General features: G+C 42.9%; 2 protein-coding genes across 4 annotated transcripts in view; one reads left to right on the plus strand and one right to left on the minus strand.

Annotated features, from left to right (window-relative positions):
* Positions 1-33: 33 nt before the first annotated feature.
* On the minus strand, positions 34-6,927 carry map6d1 (MAP6 domain containing 1). The gene is made up of 3 exons (XM_072363852.1): positions 5,927-6,927; positions 5,129-5,456; positions 34-648 (listed from the first exon to the last, which is right to left on the minus strand). Exons 1-3 carry the CDS (start codon positions 6,463-6,465, stop codon positions 571-573), a joined length of 945 nt encoding a protein of 314 aa, XP_072219953.1. The 5' UTR covers positions 6,466-6,927; the 3' UTR covers positions 34-570.
* Positions 6,928-10,985: 4,058 nt separating this feature from the next.
* ece2a (endothelin converting enzyme 2a) overlaps positions 10,986-13,533 on the plus strand; it is an 81,324-nt gene continuing 78,776 nt past the window's right edge. The window contains exons 1-3 of one of the 3 annotated variants that reach the window (XM_072364220.1): positions 10,986-11,253; positions 12,110-12,141; positions 12,224-12,388. In XM_072364220.1, the coding sequence (XP_072220321.1) occupies positions 12,229-12,388 (160 nt within the window). In that variant the 5' untranslated portion in view covers positions 10,986-11,253; positions 12,110-12,141; positions 12,224-12,228. The remainder of the gene's footprint in view (positions 11,254-12,109; positions 12,142-12,223; positions 12,389-13,533) is intronic. The other 2 variants (XM_072364221.1, XM_072364219.1) reach the window with 2 other exon arrangements.

Raw genomic sequence — 13,533 nt, forward strand, 5'->3', positions numbered from 1 at the left:
CCTTGCTAATAATCTTTTATTGTAATTCCACTTACACGATATAATTGTTCCTTTTCTTTGACAATAAATTTACAAAAAAAGAGACCAAACAAAAAAAAATTCCCAAAATAGTCAACTAACTGTATAGTACTAAGGAAATAACTTATTTTCAAGCAGATTTCTAGCAACACCAAAGGGCATAATAACACTCTAAGCAAACACACGATGTCCTTTGCCACTGGTGCAGAGTCGACGTTATGTACGAGAAAAGGACAAATCAGCAGGCGCACACAGAGCAGCCAGTTTCATGTGCGTCTAGAACCGGAAAACAAAAGGAGGACCTTGTTTCAAAACTTATCTGTTACATGCACATTCGTTTCCATAGCAACAGGGGGTGCTGGGAGGAGTGTAAAAGAGGGGTGTCTGTTTGTCTCCTCTCGGGACACGGAGCGGCAGCTCTACAAGGTTCACTACAATACATTCCCTTGCATAGATTCTTGTGTTGTGGAATGGACTGGAAGCATTCCCCTGCCGATTCCAGAAAGTTGAAACTGATTGAAGTGGTATGGGGAGAGAGAGCGGCAGCAGCTGTCAGATGTTGAAGACCCTCGACCCGCTTTGAAAGACAGCAGAAGGGTTTGGGGGGAGTTTGGTCCTCACCAGATGCTCCTAAACGAGGGAAAAGAGAGACACGTTTTAGGGTGGTCAGAGAGAGATAAAGCAAAGGGCAGCAGATGTTACGCTCTCACTGGACCCGTGAAATGAGAGGAGACTGGCTGGACAGTGCCGTCACAAAGCATCAGATCTCTTGTCAGAGCACAAGCCGTGTTGACTGTGCCGATGTTTCCTTAGTGCTGCTCTGTTCTGCTGATGGACAATGTTCTCAAAGCCCAGCCCGAATCTGTCTGGCCTGTCCGGTAACACGGGGAAGTCGACATCATACTGCTCTTTCTGGCAGTTATTATCATGGAATCAGGCAATGAAAATGTGCCAAAATATTACAGTGGGTATCTGTGGAGTTTGGAGAGTTTTATCAGGCAATTAGAGCACAAGTCTTCGGAAGGATTGTCAGCTTGTGTTCCCAGCACCGCTTTGAGTGCGACTTCACAGGGTTGTGAGTGGCAAGGAAGGCAGCAGGAGTTGTTCAGCAAGTGGGATTGGTGTGCAAGTGTGTTCACCTCCACCCTGCATACACACACACTCAGTCTTTTCTGCTCTATGTAGCAGCAGGGCCTGTCTCTTTCCTAAATTAGATTAGTGCCAAACAAGACTGCAACCCTGTGCAACATTGCACTTTAACAGATAATCCATCAAATGATGCACCCTACTCCCCTCCCCCACTTCCCCATCTCTCTCCTTCGCCTGCACCTATCACATTCCTCTCACCTTATCTTTTCCCATTCCTTTCCCTCACTCTTCTCTTACCTTTCCCCTGCTTTTAATACAATGCTTTCCCAGCCTTTAAGCCCTGCCAGTTTGGCACCGGAGTCTCCCTCTGTGGTGCTGGGCAGCGTGGGAATGGGGATGAGGTCCAAGTAAAAGAACAGGGAGAGAGACAAACACGGGGGGGGGCTTGGCTCTGGTTATAGAGGAAAAAGGAGGGAGGGAAAATAATGTAAGGGTGGGTGAAGCAGATGACAGCAGAGGTGGGTTTAGAAAACCAAATGAGGGGGAAAACTGGGGGACAGTTTTAAAGGAGTGCCTCAGCTTGTTATTTGTCTTTCTGTGGTCGTTTCGATTTGCCAACAAGAAAACTTCCACTTCATTCGGAGCAATCCATTTGCGACTCTTATGAGCCAACTCGCTATCACTCTCTCTGGCAGGGGTTGCACTCGGGGACTCATTTATAGAAATTTCAGCTTAATACTCAAGAACAGCCCCGATGGTGCGCTTGCATTTAATTAATTGAAGATGTTAAGAAAAAAGAAATTAAATTAAATAAACAGCTTCTAAAATAATCAGTTTTCTAACTTGAGCCGCTGTAGTTTATGAAGCTCATATTTACTTGAGTTAACATGACTTTGACTGCAGTCATTTCACATTGAATTATACATGCACAAATCAGGGTTTAGCCAGGAATAGCAAAAGATCAAGAGAAAAGCTTTTGTGTGGAAGTTGAGCTCAGCGTGATGGTAAAGCTTCTGAAGCCAGGCTATGGCTTAAGTAGGGAATTTAGTCAAACATGCAGCATTGGAAAGGGACTCGACTGTATTGACTAAGGTGAGGCAGAAATATAGACTTGCAGCTGATGTTTAAAAGAAGCAGCCTGATCTTAACCAACACGGATAGAAAGGAGCAATCGTGACAACATAGATTTTCTTGCTTAATTCCTACACAATTCAAAAACTGATTGTAGCTCATTTTCTAAATGAGGTCCCAAGAGAGGAAAACCAGATCCCAGCGCAGGTCTGTGCCACTCCCCCATCCTCGCTCCTGGCTAACTGGAGCACGAGAGAGAAATGAGTAAAAGGAGGTAACAGGGAAGTGGATTTCAGGATGCATTGTCCCAGAAGGCGATCTAATCCTCTTTATGCAGTTTTAAACCAACGTGAGCAACATTTCCATCATCCCTCTACGGTCTATCTGTGCCACTGTCATAAGAAAAAACGCCACCATCACATAATCTCATATTGTCGCTGACCCTACTGACAATGAAACACCCAAGAATTTGTCCAAACAACAGTTTCTGATGAGGTTTTCCATCTTCACGTGAAAAGTCGTCCACAGTCAGCTGTTACGTTTTGTTCATCCCTGACAAACACTGCAGATTATTTGCCTTGTGTTACGGGGGCTTGATTTCTAATACAAACGCACACAAGCATACTGTGCCCTCATTTAATCCGAACCGGCTGGGTGTCAGGTTTGACAGAGGTTCCTTTGCTCAGCCTCTCACTGGGATGCTTTAAATTTGGTTTGTGAGTTCATGAAAATGCAGCTCTTTCATCATTCGAAGCATCACCGTCTTTTACTCGGTCAGTTGCCTGTTTGTCTTAAAATTAGAGTCAGCTTTTGTCCTCTGAGATGGTTTTATCTGCTCCGGGGTGGTGAGCACACAATTCTACTAATTGATTGAAACAGTAATGAGAACTGTAAGGCCGTTTTTTTTTTTTTCCCTTTGTCATCAAGAGCAGATTGATTTCATTTCGGCAGCGTATGTGGGACTCAACCATCAAATCTTTCCGTGAAGAGGCACGGCCCTTTTCATTGATCCGGCCGATGTGTTCCACATTAAATGCAGAAGCTTTGCGTGCTGGTGAAGACAAAGCTTGGGGAAGACATGAATTTTTACAGAAATGAATCAAAACAGGAGACAGCCCTCGTGGACCAACACCAGCCCAAACGCCACCACACAGTGTAATGACTGGTGAAGTGGGATGTGTAATGCTTGGTCAGACACCTCTGCAGGGGGCTGGTGAGTCACTAATGAGTTGGCAGCGAGTGGGGCTGGGGTGGATTATCCGAGATCAACTTGATTTCCTGCCAGGCCGGCTTTTGTCATACTGTCAGATTGACCTATGAAACGCAAGAACACTGACAAATGCACAACCTATATAGAGTATGTAAGAAGAATTTTCACTGCAGTGCTCCTACACACTGCCAGCAGCACATCCTTTCCTTTGCTGTATGTGCTGTGAACTCTCCATCCAGCTGGGTCGGCGTTATTATTAGAGTCTGTGTCCTGTCATTGACATCTCTCACTTCGACCTTCATCATCATCACACAGGATACTGGAGGACAGAACAGCCTAACAAAGCAGGAAATGTTCTGAAAATGATGCAAATAATCTGAGGGGAGATCTTATTTTACTTCCACGCACTAATAACACCCTCTGGAGTAAAGTAAAGCTGCAAAAGTGAGGGCAAACACAACAGCATACATACTGTCTAGCCTTCCCTCCCAAATATCTATGGGATTATTGGAGCAGCTGTTGCAACCCAGACAAACTACCTGACCTAACCCAGTGAGAGCAGCCCCAGCTCGGTGCTGGCAGATGGTGCAGAGAGTTGTGTGTGGGGAGGAGGGATGGCACTAAACCTCTGGAGTTTCCCCAAAACTGTCACGCAACAGCTGACCTAAAATGGCATCTTGGTAGAGGTGAGAGAAAGGTGGGATTATGTCCCCTAACCCAGTTTATCCTAATCTAGAAACAGACCGATGAGCCCTCAGCTTCCTCTGCAAATCTTCCTATCTTGCTGCAGTTCATTTTTGCTTCAAATCTCCAATAACATTTTTCTTTCTTTCTTTTTTTTGTTTTTGTCTCTTATGCTGAAAGGCATAAATCTGGGTCAACTGTAGAATTGTGTAAATACTCCACTGATTCATCAGCTTCAGGCAACATTCCTAAGGAAAAGGAAAATAAATGCTGGCTTGACTTTTATTTCTCACTGTCTTTAACATGTATGTAATTAAGTCAAGAGTTCTATATTCTCTATACTGACCAGACACTGACCATTAAAACCATTGAATTAAAAAAAAAATCACTCCTGAGTTAAAAGTTTCAATAATTTGAACTGTATTTCATGTTTTGTTTTAAAAGAGGACCTGCACTTATATATTTAGTGTTTAGTAATTTTACTTAAGAGAGTTATATTTAATAAAAGAGTTAATAAGTCAGTTGATGCTGGGGCCAATATATTTAAGAAATGATATGCAGGTATAAAGAAGAACAGTTTTCTGGTACCGTGTGGTGGTAGGTTGTTTTTTCTCAGTGTTAGAAATGACAAATGTGACAGGATGATCAAGTATGTGATAGCAGCTATGATAAGAAATGATTGTTTGACAGATGTCAAGACATTTTTTGTGTTTTTCGGCTTAAATCAACCACGGTTGGGAGACTTAATCATTTACTTCATGCCAGCTCGGTTTTATTCAGGTCAGAGGAATGAGTGCAACACCAGCAGTGTTACCTAACAGAGCACATGGCCCGTTTTAAACAGCTGGGTCACTTTGAGCTGCTTTGGGACAGAATGCTGTATCACTTTTCTGAGGTGCCCCAACAGCAACAGGCCACATGGGAGATGAGCAAAGAAGACTTTCGGGAGGAGCACGCTGCAGTTTAAATCTGTAGCTTTCCCCCTCAAGTCTTTGAACATACAGCTTGTTAAAAATCAAGAAGGCAAGACAGCTCCTGGAGTTTGAATGTACTAACCTCTCCCTTGGTTGTTCCACTGGACTCGGTCCTCTCGGGCAGGATGCTGTGCTGGAGGCTGGAAGGGGTTGGTGTGCTGCCGGCTTGCTGGGCAGTGAGGGTGTGCTGGGTGACAGGAGGAGGTTGGGTGTTGGAGGCAGCAGCTGAGCAAATGTGTGCCCCCTGATGCACACTTGCTGACCTGCCAACCTCCCCACTGTAGGCAGCCTGGTAGCTGGTCTCACGTGGGATGTGGGCGGCCTCCGTCCCTGGGCTGGAGTATTGAGTGGAGGGATTTCTCCTCGCACTTTTGGCCGGTTTCACCCCAGTCCACGGCCTGTACTCTTGCCTGGAGGAAAAAAAAACATTAGACTGCCGATGAAGCTAGGACAAAAACTTCATACCAGATATGTTTTTGAAGGAATGCCTTGGTGCAAGTAATAATTTGCTATAGGGTACTTGGTGTTTACTGCTGCCTGCTGCATACAGGATCACTCAAGATTGACTTAAAGGGAGCACTCATTACACATCAAGCAGAGTTTACTGCGAGCCATATACATCATACTTTAAATAGAATGTAAACTAAATCAAATATTAATATCTGAGCCCCCTGAGGGCATTAATATAGAATGTCTAAGAGAATTATTGATCACCATGCCCCTTCCCCCAGTTGGACTTCTCAGAACTATAAATAAATCCAGTCTCATCAAGCATCAAGGAAGGCACCATCAGCACATCATCAACCCTCAGTTTTCCTCACTGGTCTAGTGTTCAGATGGTGTGGACAGCTCCTGGTGCTGAAATGAGTGAAAGACATACCTGTAAGAGCTAGTCTTGCTCTCTTCCATCACCTGCTGCTCCCCCCATCTGTGCCCTTTGCCCCGCTCCTCTCTGTCACCCCGGCTCTCCCCCGACTGCGCCTGAACTTGGTAGCTGTTCACCGGGCTGTCCGAAACACTGCTGCCCCCGTTATTAATCCAAGGGAAATTCTCCTTCCTGGGAATGGGCCAGGGTTTGAAATCCTGCTTGTACTGGGTGACGCTGGGGAAAGGCACGCCGGGTGGGTGGTAGTCCTCCCGGGGCTTGTAGCTTGGCTCCCTCCGTCCCCTAAACGATCCTCGGGTCCCCGAGCCATCTGTGGGAGCCTTTGGGGATCCTCTGGCACGAGGCTCTGGGACTGAATAGTTATTCCCAGGCGCGCGCTCCAAGTCGGAGACCTGTTTGGTAACGGACCGCACCTCCTGCTCGGTGATATCCGAGTAGTTCTGGATAGTCAACGGAACGGAAAGGTCTGATTTGTCGAACTGATTCCAAAAGCGAGCCAGGCAGCACACTCTGCTGATGCACGGCCAAGCCATACTCCCCCTAACTGTTACACTTACAGAAGGGAGAAGAAAAAAGGGGGGAAACAAAGAAAAAGAACAGAAAAAGAACAGAAAACGGCAAAGGATCAAAGGTTACATTCAGACGTAGTATCGCCCACCCTCCACGTCTGTTTCTGGGAAGCTGAGTGTCCAGGAGCCCATATCAGCAACAGAGGAGTGCCAGCGGAGATGAGCCGGTCTGTCGGGGACCGTCATTGAATATTCCTCTCACGTGGTCTGGGATAGTGCTCCACTATGCAGAGGAATCTGACTCAAATTATTCTCTGCAGCTTCAGCTGGATCCTGGTGTCTGCATCTGTCTGAGGGGACGAAAACTCCGAATAACGAGGTTATTTGTGTCCACTACACCGAAGTTAAAAGCTTTAACCGGAGATGCATTATGGCTTGTTTTTCCATGACCAAATCCCCAAAATCACTGTACCCCGACTGCTAAAAGTGAGGTTACATAACTTTGATGCAGTGCCCAACGCACAGCATAGGCTACAGTAAAGCTTTTAATCAGCCAAGGCCAGCTGGAGAACATGTGGACGGGTATGGATTATGAAACAATGGGCCCCTGGATGCAGACGACTCGTCACACCAAGACAACCCTGAACATTCTTGGACAACAACGACATCCACCAAACAACCACAAACCATGCGGGTAAATGGTTTGGTGTCTCCACGTGTATGATCATACCTACAAGACACTTTACATAATGTCAAATAATAATGTAGTTCATTTGTACATGACAGTTTATCTTGTGAAGTTGCTTTGGCCCAAATAAGGTTTTTATATATATATATATATTTGTGGGGAGCATTGCATGTTTACGTTACAGCCTACTGAACATGTTTAATAAACCATGACATAATCAAAAGGTAAAACAACAGGCAACCAAAGACTTTCAGCATGCCACAAGAGGAAAATCATTGGGTAAAAGAAATATAGTTATGTTAAATTATTTTTGGTTGCTATGGTTACAGGGCCCTGGTATAGACTTTTTTGGTCAGTGCAGGAAATGCACAAATGGCACTGTCTCTGCCTCATTAAGTTTCTAAGGTGGCTTTTTCAGCAAGCCAGCATGTTCATCCTGAATCTGACTCATGTGAATACACAAGTACAGCCTGAATTATTGTTATTACTCACACTAGCACTGGCATGTTTTCAGTCCTCCCTGGTGGCTCACTTCACAGCAACAGGGTTCCTGGTTCAAATCCCGGCTGGGGCATTTCTGTGTGGAGTGGGCATGTTCTCCCTGTGCATTGTGGGTTCTTTCTGGGTACTCTGACTTCTTTCCACCATCCAAAAACATGCATGTTAGGTTAATTGGTGAATCTAAATTGGCCCTTGGCGTGAGTGTGGGTGTTTATGCTTATTTGTCTCATTTGTCTCTGTGTGGCCCTGGGATGGACTGGTGACCTGTCCAGGGTGTACCTCCCTCTCTCCCAAGGTCAACTGGGATACGTTTCAGCACCCCTGTGACCCTGAATCAGATTAAGCGGGTATAGACAATGGATGGAAAACTTGGGAAACTTTAATAAAACAGAGCCATTACTGACTGGTCAGAATGTATCACGTGAAAAATGTGTCTTGTCAAAAGAAAAGCAACAGAGTGTTCAACAAGCCGTCTTCTTCGGTCTGTTTGAGGTGGAATGAGCATGGAATTATGAACGTCATAATAAACCCATGAGATTACAGGATAAAAAAAGTGTCTCTATGTGTTTCCAATTCCTTTATGGTATTCATCAGGATGGAGAGGCTGCAAAGTACTTGGTTTTATTTGAGAAAACTGCTTATTTGTCTACAATGCTGAAGTGGCTATTAAAGAGTGAAGCCCTAAAAGCTCATTCCCAACCAGGACTATGGGGAAAGTTTGTGATTACAGCTCAGAGAGTGTAAAATGGAAGACAAAATGGCACCAGATGCACTTATGGCATATTAATTTATCTCCCTCAGCTGTTCCCAAGGAAGCAGGTAGGCTCAGTCTCACACAGACAGGCACAAACAGTTTAAGAATCCCTCAAGTGAGTTAGACACAAATAAAACAAATCTTGTCGATAAAGACAAATGCCTGCTTGCAGCTGATGTATCATCTTTAGGTTCTCGCTGCTTTGTTCACACCACGTACTTTCAGGTAATGAAACGCATAATAAAATAGGGTTGATGATGGTTGACTTATTTGTGCATCTCTGGTTGTAAGTATTTTTTCCAAGGTATGAAACCAAGAAATATCAATGTGATACTACCATCTGCAGGGAAAAATATGGTATTACCCTTAAAAGGTGTTGGTTTTGTTGTTGTTGTTTTGCTTTGTTTGGGTATGTTCCTTTGGTGCACGTCATAAACCAGAAATATTCTGGATTTTTTCAAATATGGCTCAATTTTGCGGCTGTGACCATAAAGGAGCTACACCATTTGATACATACCTGCAACATATCCTTCTCCACTCATGTATTCTCAATATTATCTTCATTGTAGTCTATGTCTTCTTACTTTCTGTATTATGTCTCCCCGTGGTAACTGTGCGTTTATATATAGTTTTAAGTCATCTGCATCTCCTAGTCGTTATGTGTGTGGGAGTTTTTATCTCTTTGTAGTAATTTTGTTGATTTTCATGAAAAGACCTGTTAACAGTCACTTTAAACTGATGCCCAGAACTAGGGGACCTCATGCACATTTGGGCTCCAGGTCAATTTGTTTTTAGCCCTGTTCAGTAATCTCTCCATAAGTGGATGGATGTCTAAGTATCAATGCGTGTCTGCTTCATTTATAGCTGTTTACACAATGGCCACTATTCTCAAGTCATGGTCAGGGCTAATTTTACTGTCCAAAGTTCCATTAATTACTGATGTTTGATGTTAGATTGTATTTCTGTATCCCGTTAGATGTTACACCTCTTTTCCTTCTGTATTTTTATGTTCTTAATTTGATTTGTGTTCTGTTTTATGTTGACATGTGGTAGAGGAAACTTAAAGCATGCCAGTCCCTGCCTGCTTCTCCCGCTCATTAACACGGGTCCAGTTCTGAGGCTGTGTTGTCCTTTAGCTGGCACGTTGTTCTTTTTCCTCAAGTGATAACTGGAGATGTTCATCCGGCTATAAAATACATTCTCCTATGTGTTCTGAAACAATATAGACCAAATTTGAGAAATAAATGCAGCATTTCTGTGTATCGCTCACTTTAATCACAGTAGATCAACAGTGGAAAAATGCATTTCATAGGTATCTTTGGCTATTATGTCCATTAACAGCTGCTGAGTGAGGCAACCAAAAGTGACATGGTAAGGAAAGTTTTGTCTACTTAGAAATGCTAAATGCTGAATAACTCACTCAGAATAATGTGTGAATGTATGGGATGTGCTGGCCTGCTTGTGCTGTTCCCGATTGGGGTGGGGACTGTGGATTGTGGCTCTGTACACTTATACACTCATAATTAAGCAGGGTTATCATGTAGATCCTGTGCCATGGGTATTACATGTTCATGCACACACACACACATAAATTAGCCCAGTAGCATGCTCGCTAAGCAGTTTATGTATTATCCTGTGGTTTCAGGTAATTCATATCCACAGTTGTGTTGTATGCGATTGGCGCGACTTGTGCTTGTTTTTGTTTGTTTGTGTGTGTGTTTTTTCTCTGCTTGTCTGCTTTCAGGTGCTCCTGGTGGCGCTAAGGCTGGATTCCCCACAGAGGCCTTAGATTGTTGTCTGTTTTGTTTTTACAGGTGTAGCAGCTGGTTGTCTGGTTTTTCTTTCTATTTTTGTTCTGTTTCTTCTTCTTTGCTCTTCCTCTTTCCCTGTTCCCCGGGTTCGACATAACATGTGAAATATTGTAACAAAAATAAATAAATGGGCAGTTGATGGGCATCAAGGGGAGCTTTAGATTTATAAAGCTTCCCTTGGCAAAGCAAATCTGTTTGGCATAAAAGGTATTCAATTACAATTCTGCTGCCATAGTGCTGGACAGGACAAGGGGAAAAAGAAAAAAAAAAGAAATGCTAAATGCTGATAGGAAGATGCACTTTATTTGCATCCAACTTTTCTTTTAAAACGTTTCACTGAATATTTAGATTTCTATGCCATATGAAGTGTAAGTCTGCAGATTCTTTCTTCTTTTTGTTTAAATATTTTGGAAATTACTGATATGGGTTCTTTAAATTGTGTAATGTCCCAAATCAAAAGCGTTCTTAAGTGAAATGCGGAATGTATTCCTCGTTACAGTTGTTCAAATGACCTCGGCAATAACTGCCTCGTACAACTTTTCTTGCTCCTTTATTAACACACGTTGTTGTATGAATTCATGATATTTCTGGCCTAATTAAATACTACACGCTAACTATTACTATAGAAGAAAAAAAGCAGACATTTCCTTATTTTTCGAGCAAAAACACCAGTTTCACTGAAGCGTAACTTGAATGCGCTGCAAAGATTTAACAATTTTTTAAGGAGTATTTGAAAGCCACACGACTCCAGAACAACCACGTGTTAAAACACGTAGCTCCGCCTACAAAACATGCAGTTGTAAGAGATACTGTGAAGATGTGATGTTTCTCTCTTTAAACCAATTCTGTGAACTTAGATTTTAGACAGGGGTTATTTCGTGTATCATTGAGGTTGATGTCGTTGTACGAACACATCCACAGTAAGCTTACCCGTCCTGTCTGGGGACTATTTGTTGCTGTAAATTACCACACGTGGACTTATTCGCAGTAGAGACCGGCTTACGCTTGTTTACCCGCCACAGACGTGCCGAAGCTAACGAGTAGTTCGTAACGAATAAGTAAGTAATATGCAATTCAGAGTCTGTTCTTAATAATTGATGTCACTGTCTTACATTAACTTTACGGAACATGGTTCCTTGATTAAACTGATCAGCTCTTCCACGCATGCGCTGTGCGTCGTGGGCGTGGTTATTTCACTGTTAGTTTGCGGAGGGAAGTTCAAGAGCACCAAATAACACGCCACGGATTCCAGCTTTCACTCTTGTAAACGATTTAATTATGTAGTATTTCAAAGCTATACTTATGACAATACATTATACACGAGAAGTTCCAAGAGGTTTTAATATCATTGTAACAGTATAAATACTTTTGAATATACTATTTATGAATTGGAATGAATTTGATTCAAAACAAGTTTCTTCAAACACGTTCAAGATGTTACAGCAAGTGAGAATGTGAACCTGTGTGAAACTATTCAAAGCAGCCAAGCTTATTGTCCAAGAGATAAAAAGCATGAAAACATATTAATCTCTCAGGAACAATAAAGACGTTTGGTAACAGCAAACTGCGACGCAAGCTCTTAACGTTCGATGACTAGTTATGGTCTGCAGTAACTACAGTAATTGATCTGTATACTGATCAAAATACAGATGACAGACGAGTTTCTACTGATTAATTGTCTCAACTTCAGCAGAACTTGATGTGGATGTCGGTATTGTTCTTTTATACCTTTTTTCACGTTTAATTTAAAGCATAAGTCTGAAAGATTCTGCATACATAAAGTGTGTTTCAACAGATGCTGGTATAAATCGATTCGATCTGCTCATTGTACTCGTTTATACTGTGAAAGTGATTCTGGAATTCTGGCACCAAGTGACCCTCACTCACTCATTACTTCGGTTTCTCTCGTATTAGCAGGGGTTCCTGCCGACTGAGAGCAGGTGAAGGTAAGCAACCAGCGCAGTGAAAATAGTATCATTGGGACATATCCAGTATTTAGAAATGTTTTGTCAAACTGACCTGTTGCAGAGAATATGGACTACCTGCCAGATGACAACTCCAGATACAAAGATGTTGCCTACTGGGATGAGAGGTACAAGACGGAGCAGACCTATGACTGGTTGGGGAGCCTCTCCAAATTCCAGCACCTTCTGGGAAAACTAATCAAGAAAGACGACTCAATTCTGATACTGGGTTAGTAGTTCTTCTTCTTTTGCGTTTTTGCCAGGTGTTCAGAACACGCGTTGTAATGGTCTTAGATCCCACACGCTGCAGCAAATGTATCTGCTTTGTGTTTGACTGTGGCCGTGTCGCATGTCAGAGCTTCTTTCTCACTCGTCCGTTCCTGTCACCTCTCCGCTGTCTGCTGCCAATAAAGGGAGAAGTCCCTGCCACCATTTGTCATTATGGCTGTCACATATAATCCATATGATTGTCATTACTGTCATTACGGTAGCCGGTAGTGTCATAAAACTTTTCCAGTCAGTCATTTGCATAGAATTATCCATAGGTGGTGGAACTGACTTCAGTCTTCAGATGTAAAATGTTGACACACTTGACAACTGGTCAGATGTGGAGACATCTGCTGAATAGTTGTACTTTTTAATGCAGTTCTTTGATGGGGCTGGATGATGTCTGATCATTTTCAGCAGCATCTCCTTTTTTTTTCTTTTACCATTTCCAGAAGAAAAAAACCAAAACACTTTTATTTACGAGGCAAAACCAAGTAGTCATGGACAGGATGATACTTGAAAATACAGAATACAATTGAGAAAATGAGTATTTAATCCGCAGGGAACAGTTTCTTTTCTGATCTGCCACCACTGCTCTGACAACCTAACATTAATATTGTTTTGCTTACATGTGCATTATATGGAAATCCAGGCTGGCTCACTGTATATACTGAGTGAAGCTGCTTCATGAGCTACAGGAAATTAAAGGATGTGTTGTCTGTCGAAGTCTGTGGAAACTCACCAACGTAAAGTCCCAGTTACTTCTTGATGCCCCTTTTTCAGTTCAGTCTGGGCTGTTTCAGTGTATATGCTGCAGTGATGCTTAGTTGCGTTGTACATTCTGATGGGGAAAAATATTAATAAGGAGTGTGCTGATAAACGTGGAGATGTAAAAGCATCTTGCTGTGAGTGCACATGGTCTGAATGGGGGGAAAAAAAAAAAACAGAGAATGAAGTTCCAGCAAATGTCCACAGGGTGTCACTGTTGCACTGAAATGAATCCAGCTGCCTCGCACTCACCTGCCTCACTGTGCTTTTATGGCCCTGCTGCTCTGTAAGACTACAGATACATTTCAGTTGCGAACATGGCATTTTGGCTGATGGAGT

This window comes from Leuresthes tenuis, unplaced genomic scaffold (genome assembly GCF_036924035.1).
Source record: "Leuresthes tenuis unplaced genomic scaffold, fLeuTen1.0.hap1 SCAF_14, whole genome shotgun sequence".
In the NCBI taxonomy this organism is placed as follows: domain Eukaryota; kingdom Metazoa; phylum Chordata; class Actinopteri; order Atheriniformes; family Atherinopsidae; genus Leuresthes; species Leuresthes tenuis.

Excerpts from the sequence above, each read along its gene's own strand:
- map6d1 (XM_072363852.1), bottom strand. The coding sequence starts at position 6,465 with ATGGCTTGGCCGTGCATCAGCAGAGTGTGCTGCCTGGCTCGCTTTTGG. Across the intron at positions 5,457-5,926 it reads AGCAAGACTAGCTCTTACAG|GCAAGAGTACAGGCCGTGGA; the intron begins GTATGTCTTTCA and ends TTTTTCCTCCAG. Across the intron at positions 649-5,128 it reads GTGGAACAACCAAGGGAGAG|GAGCATCTGGTGAGGACCAA; the intron begins GTTAGTACATTC and ends TCCCTCGTTTAG.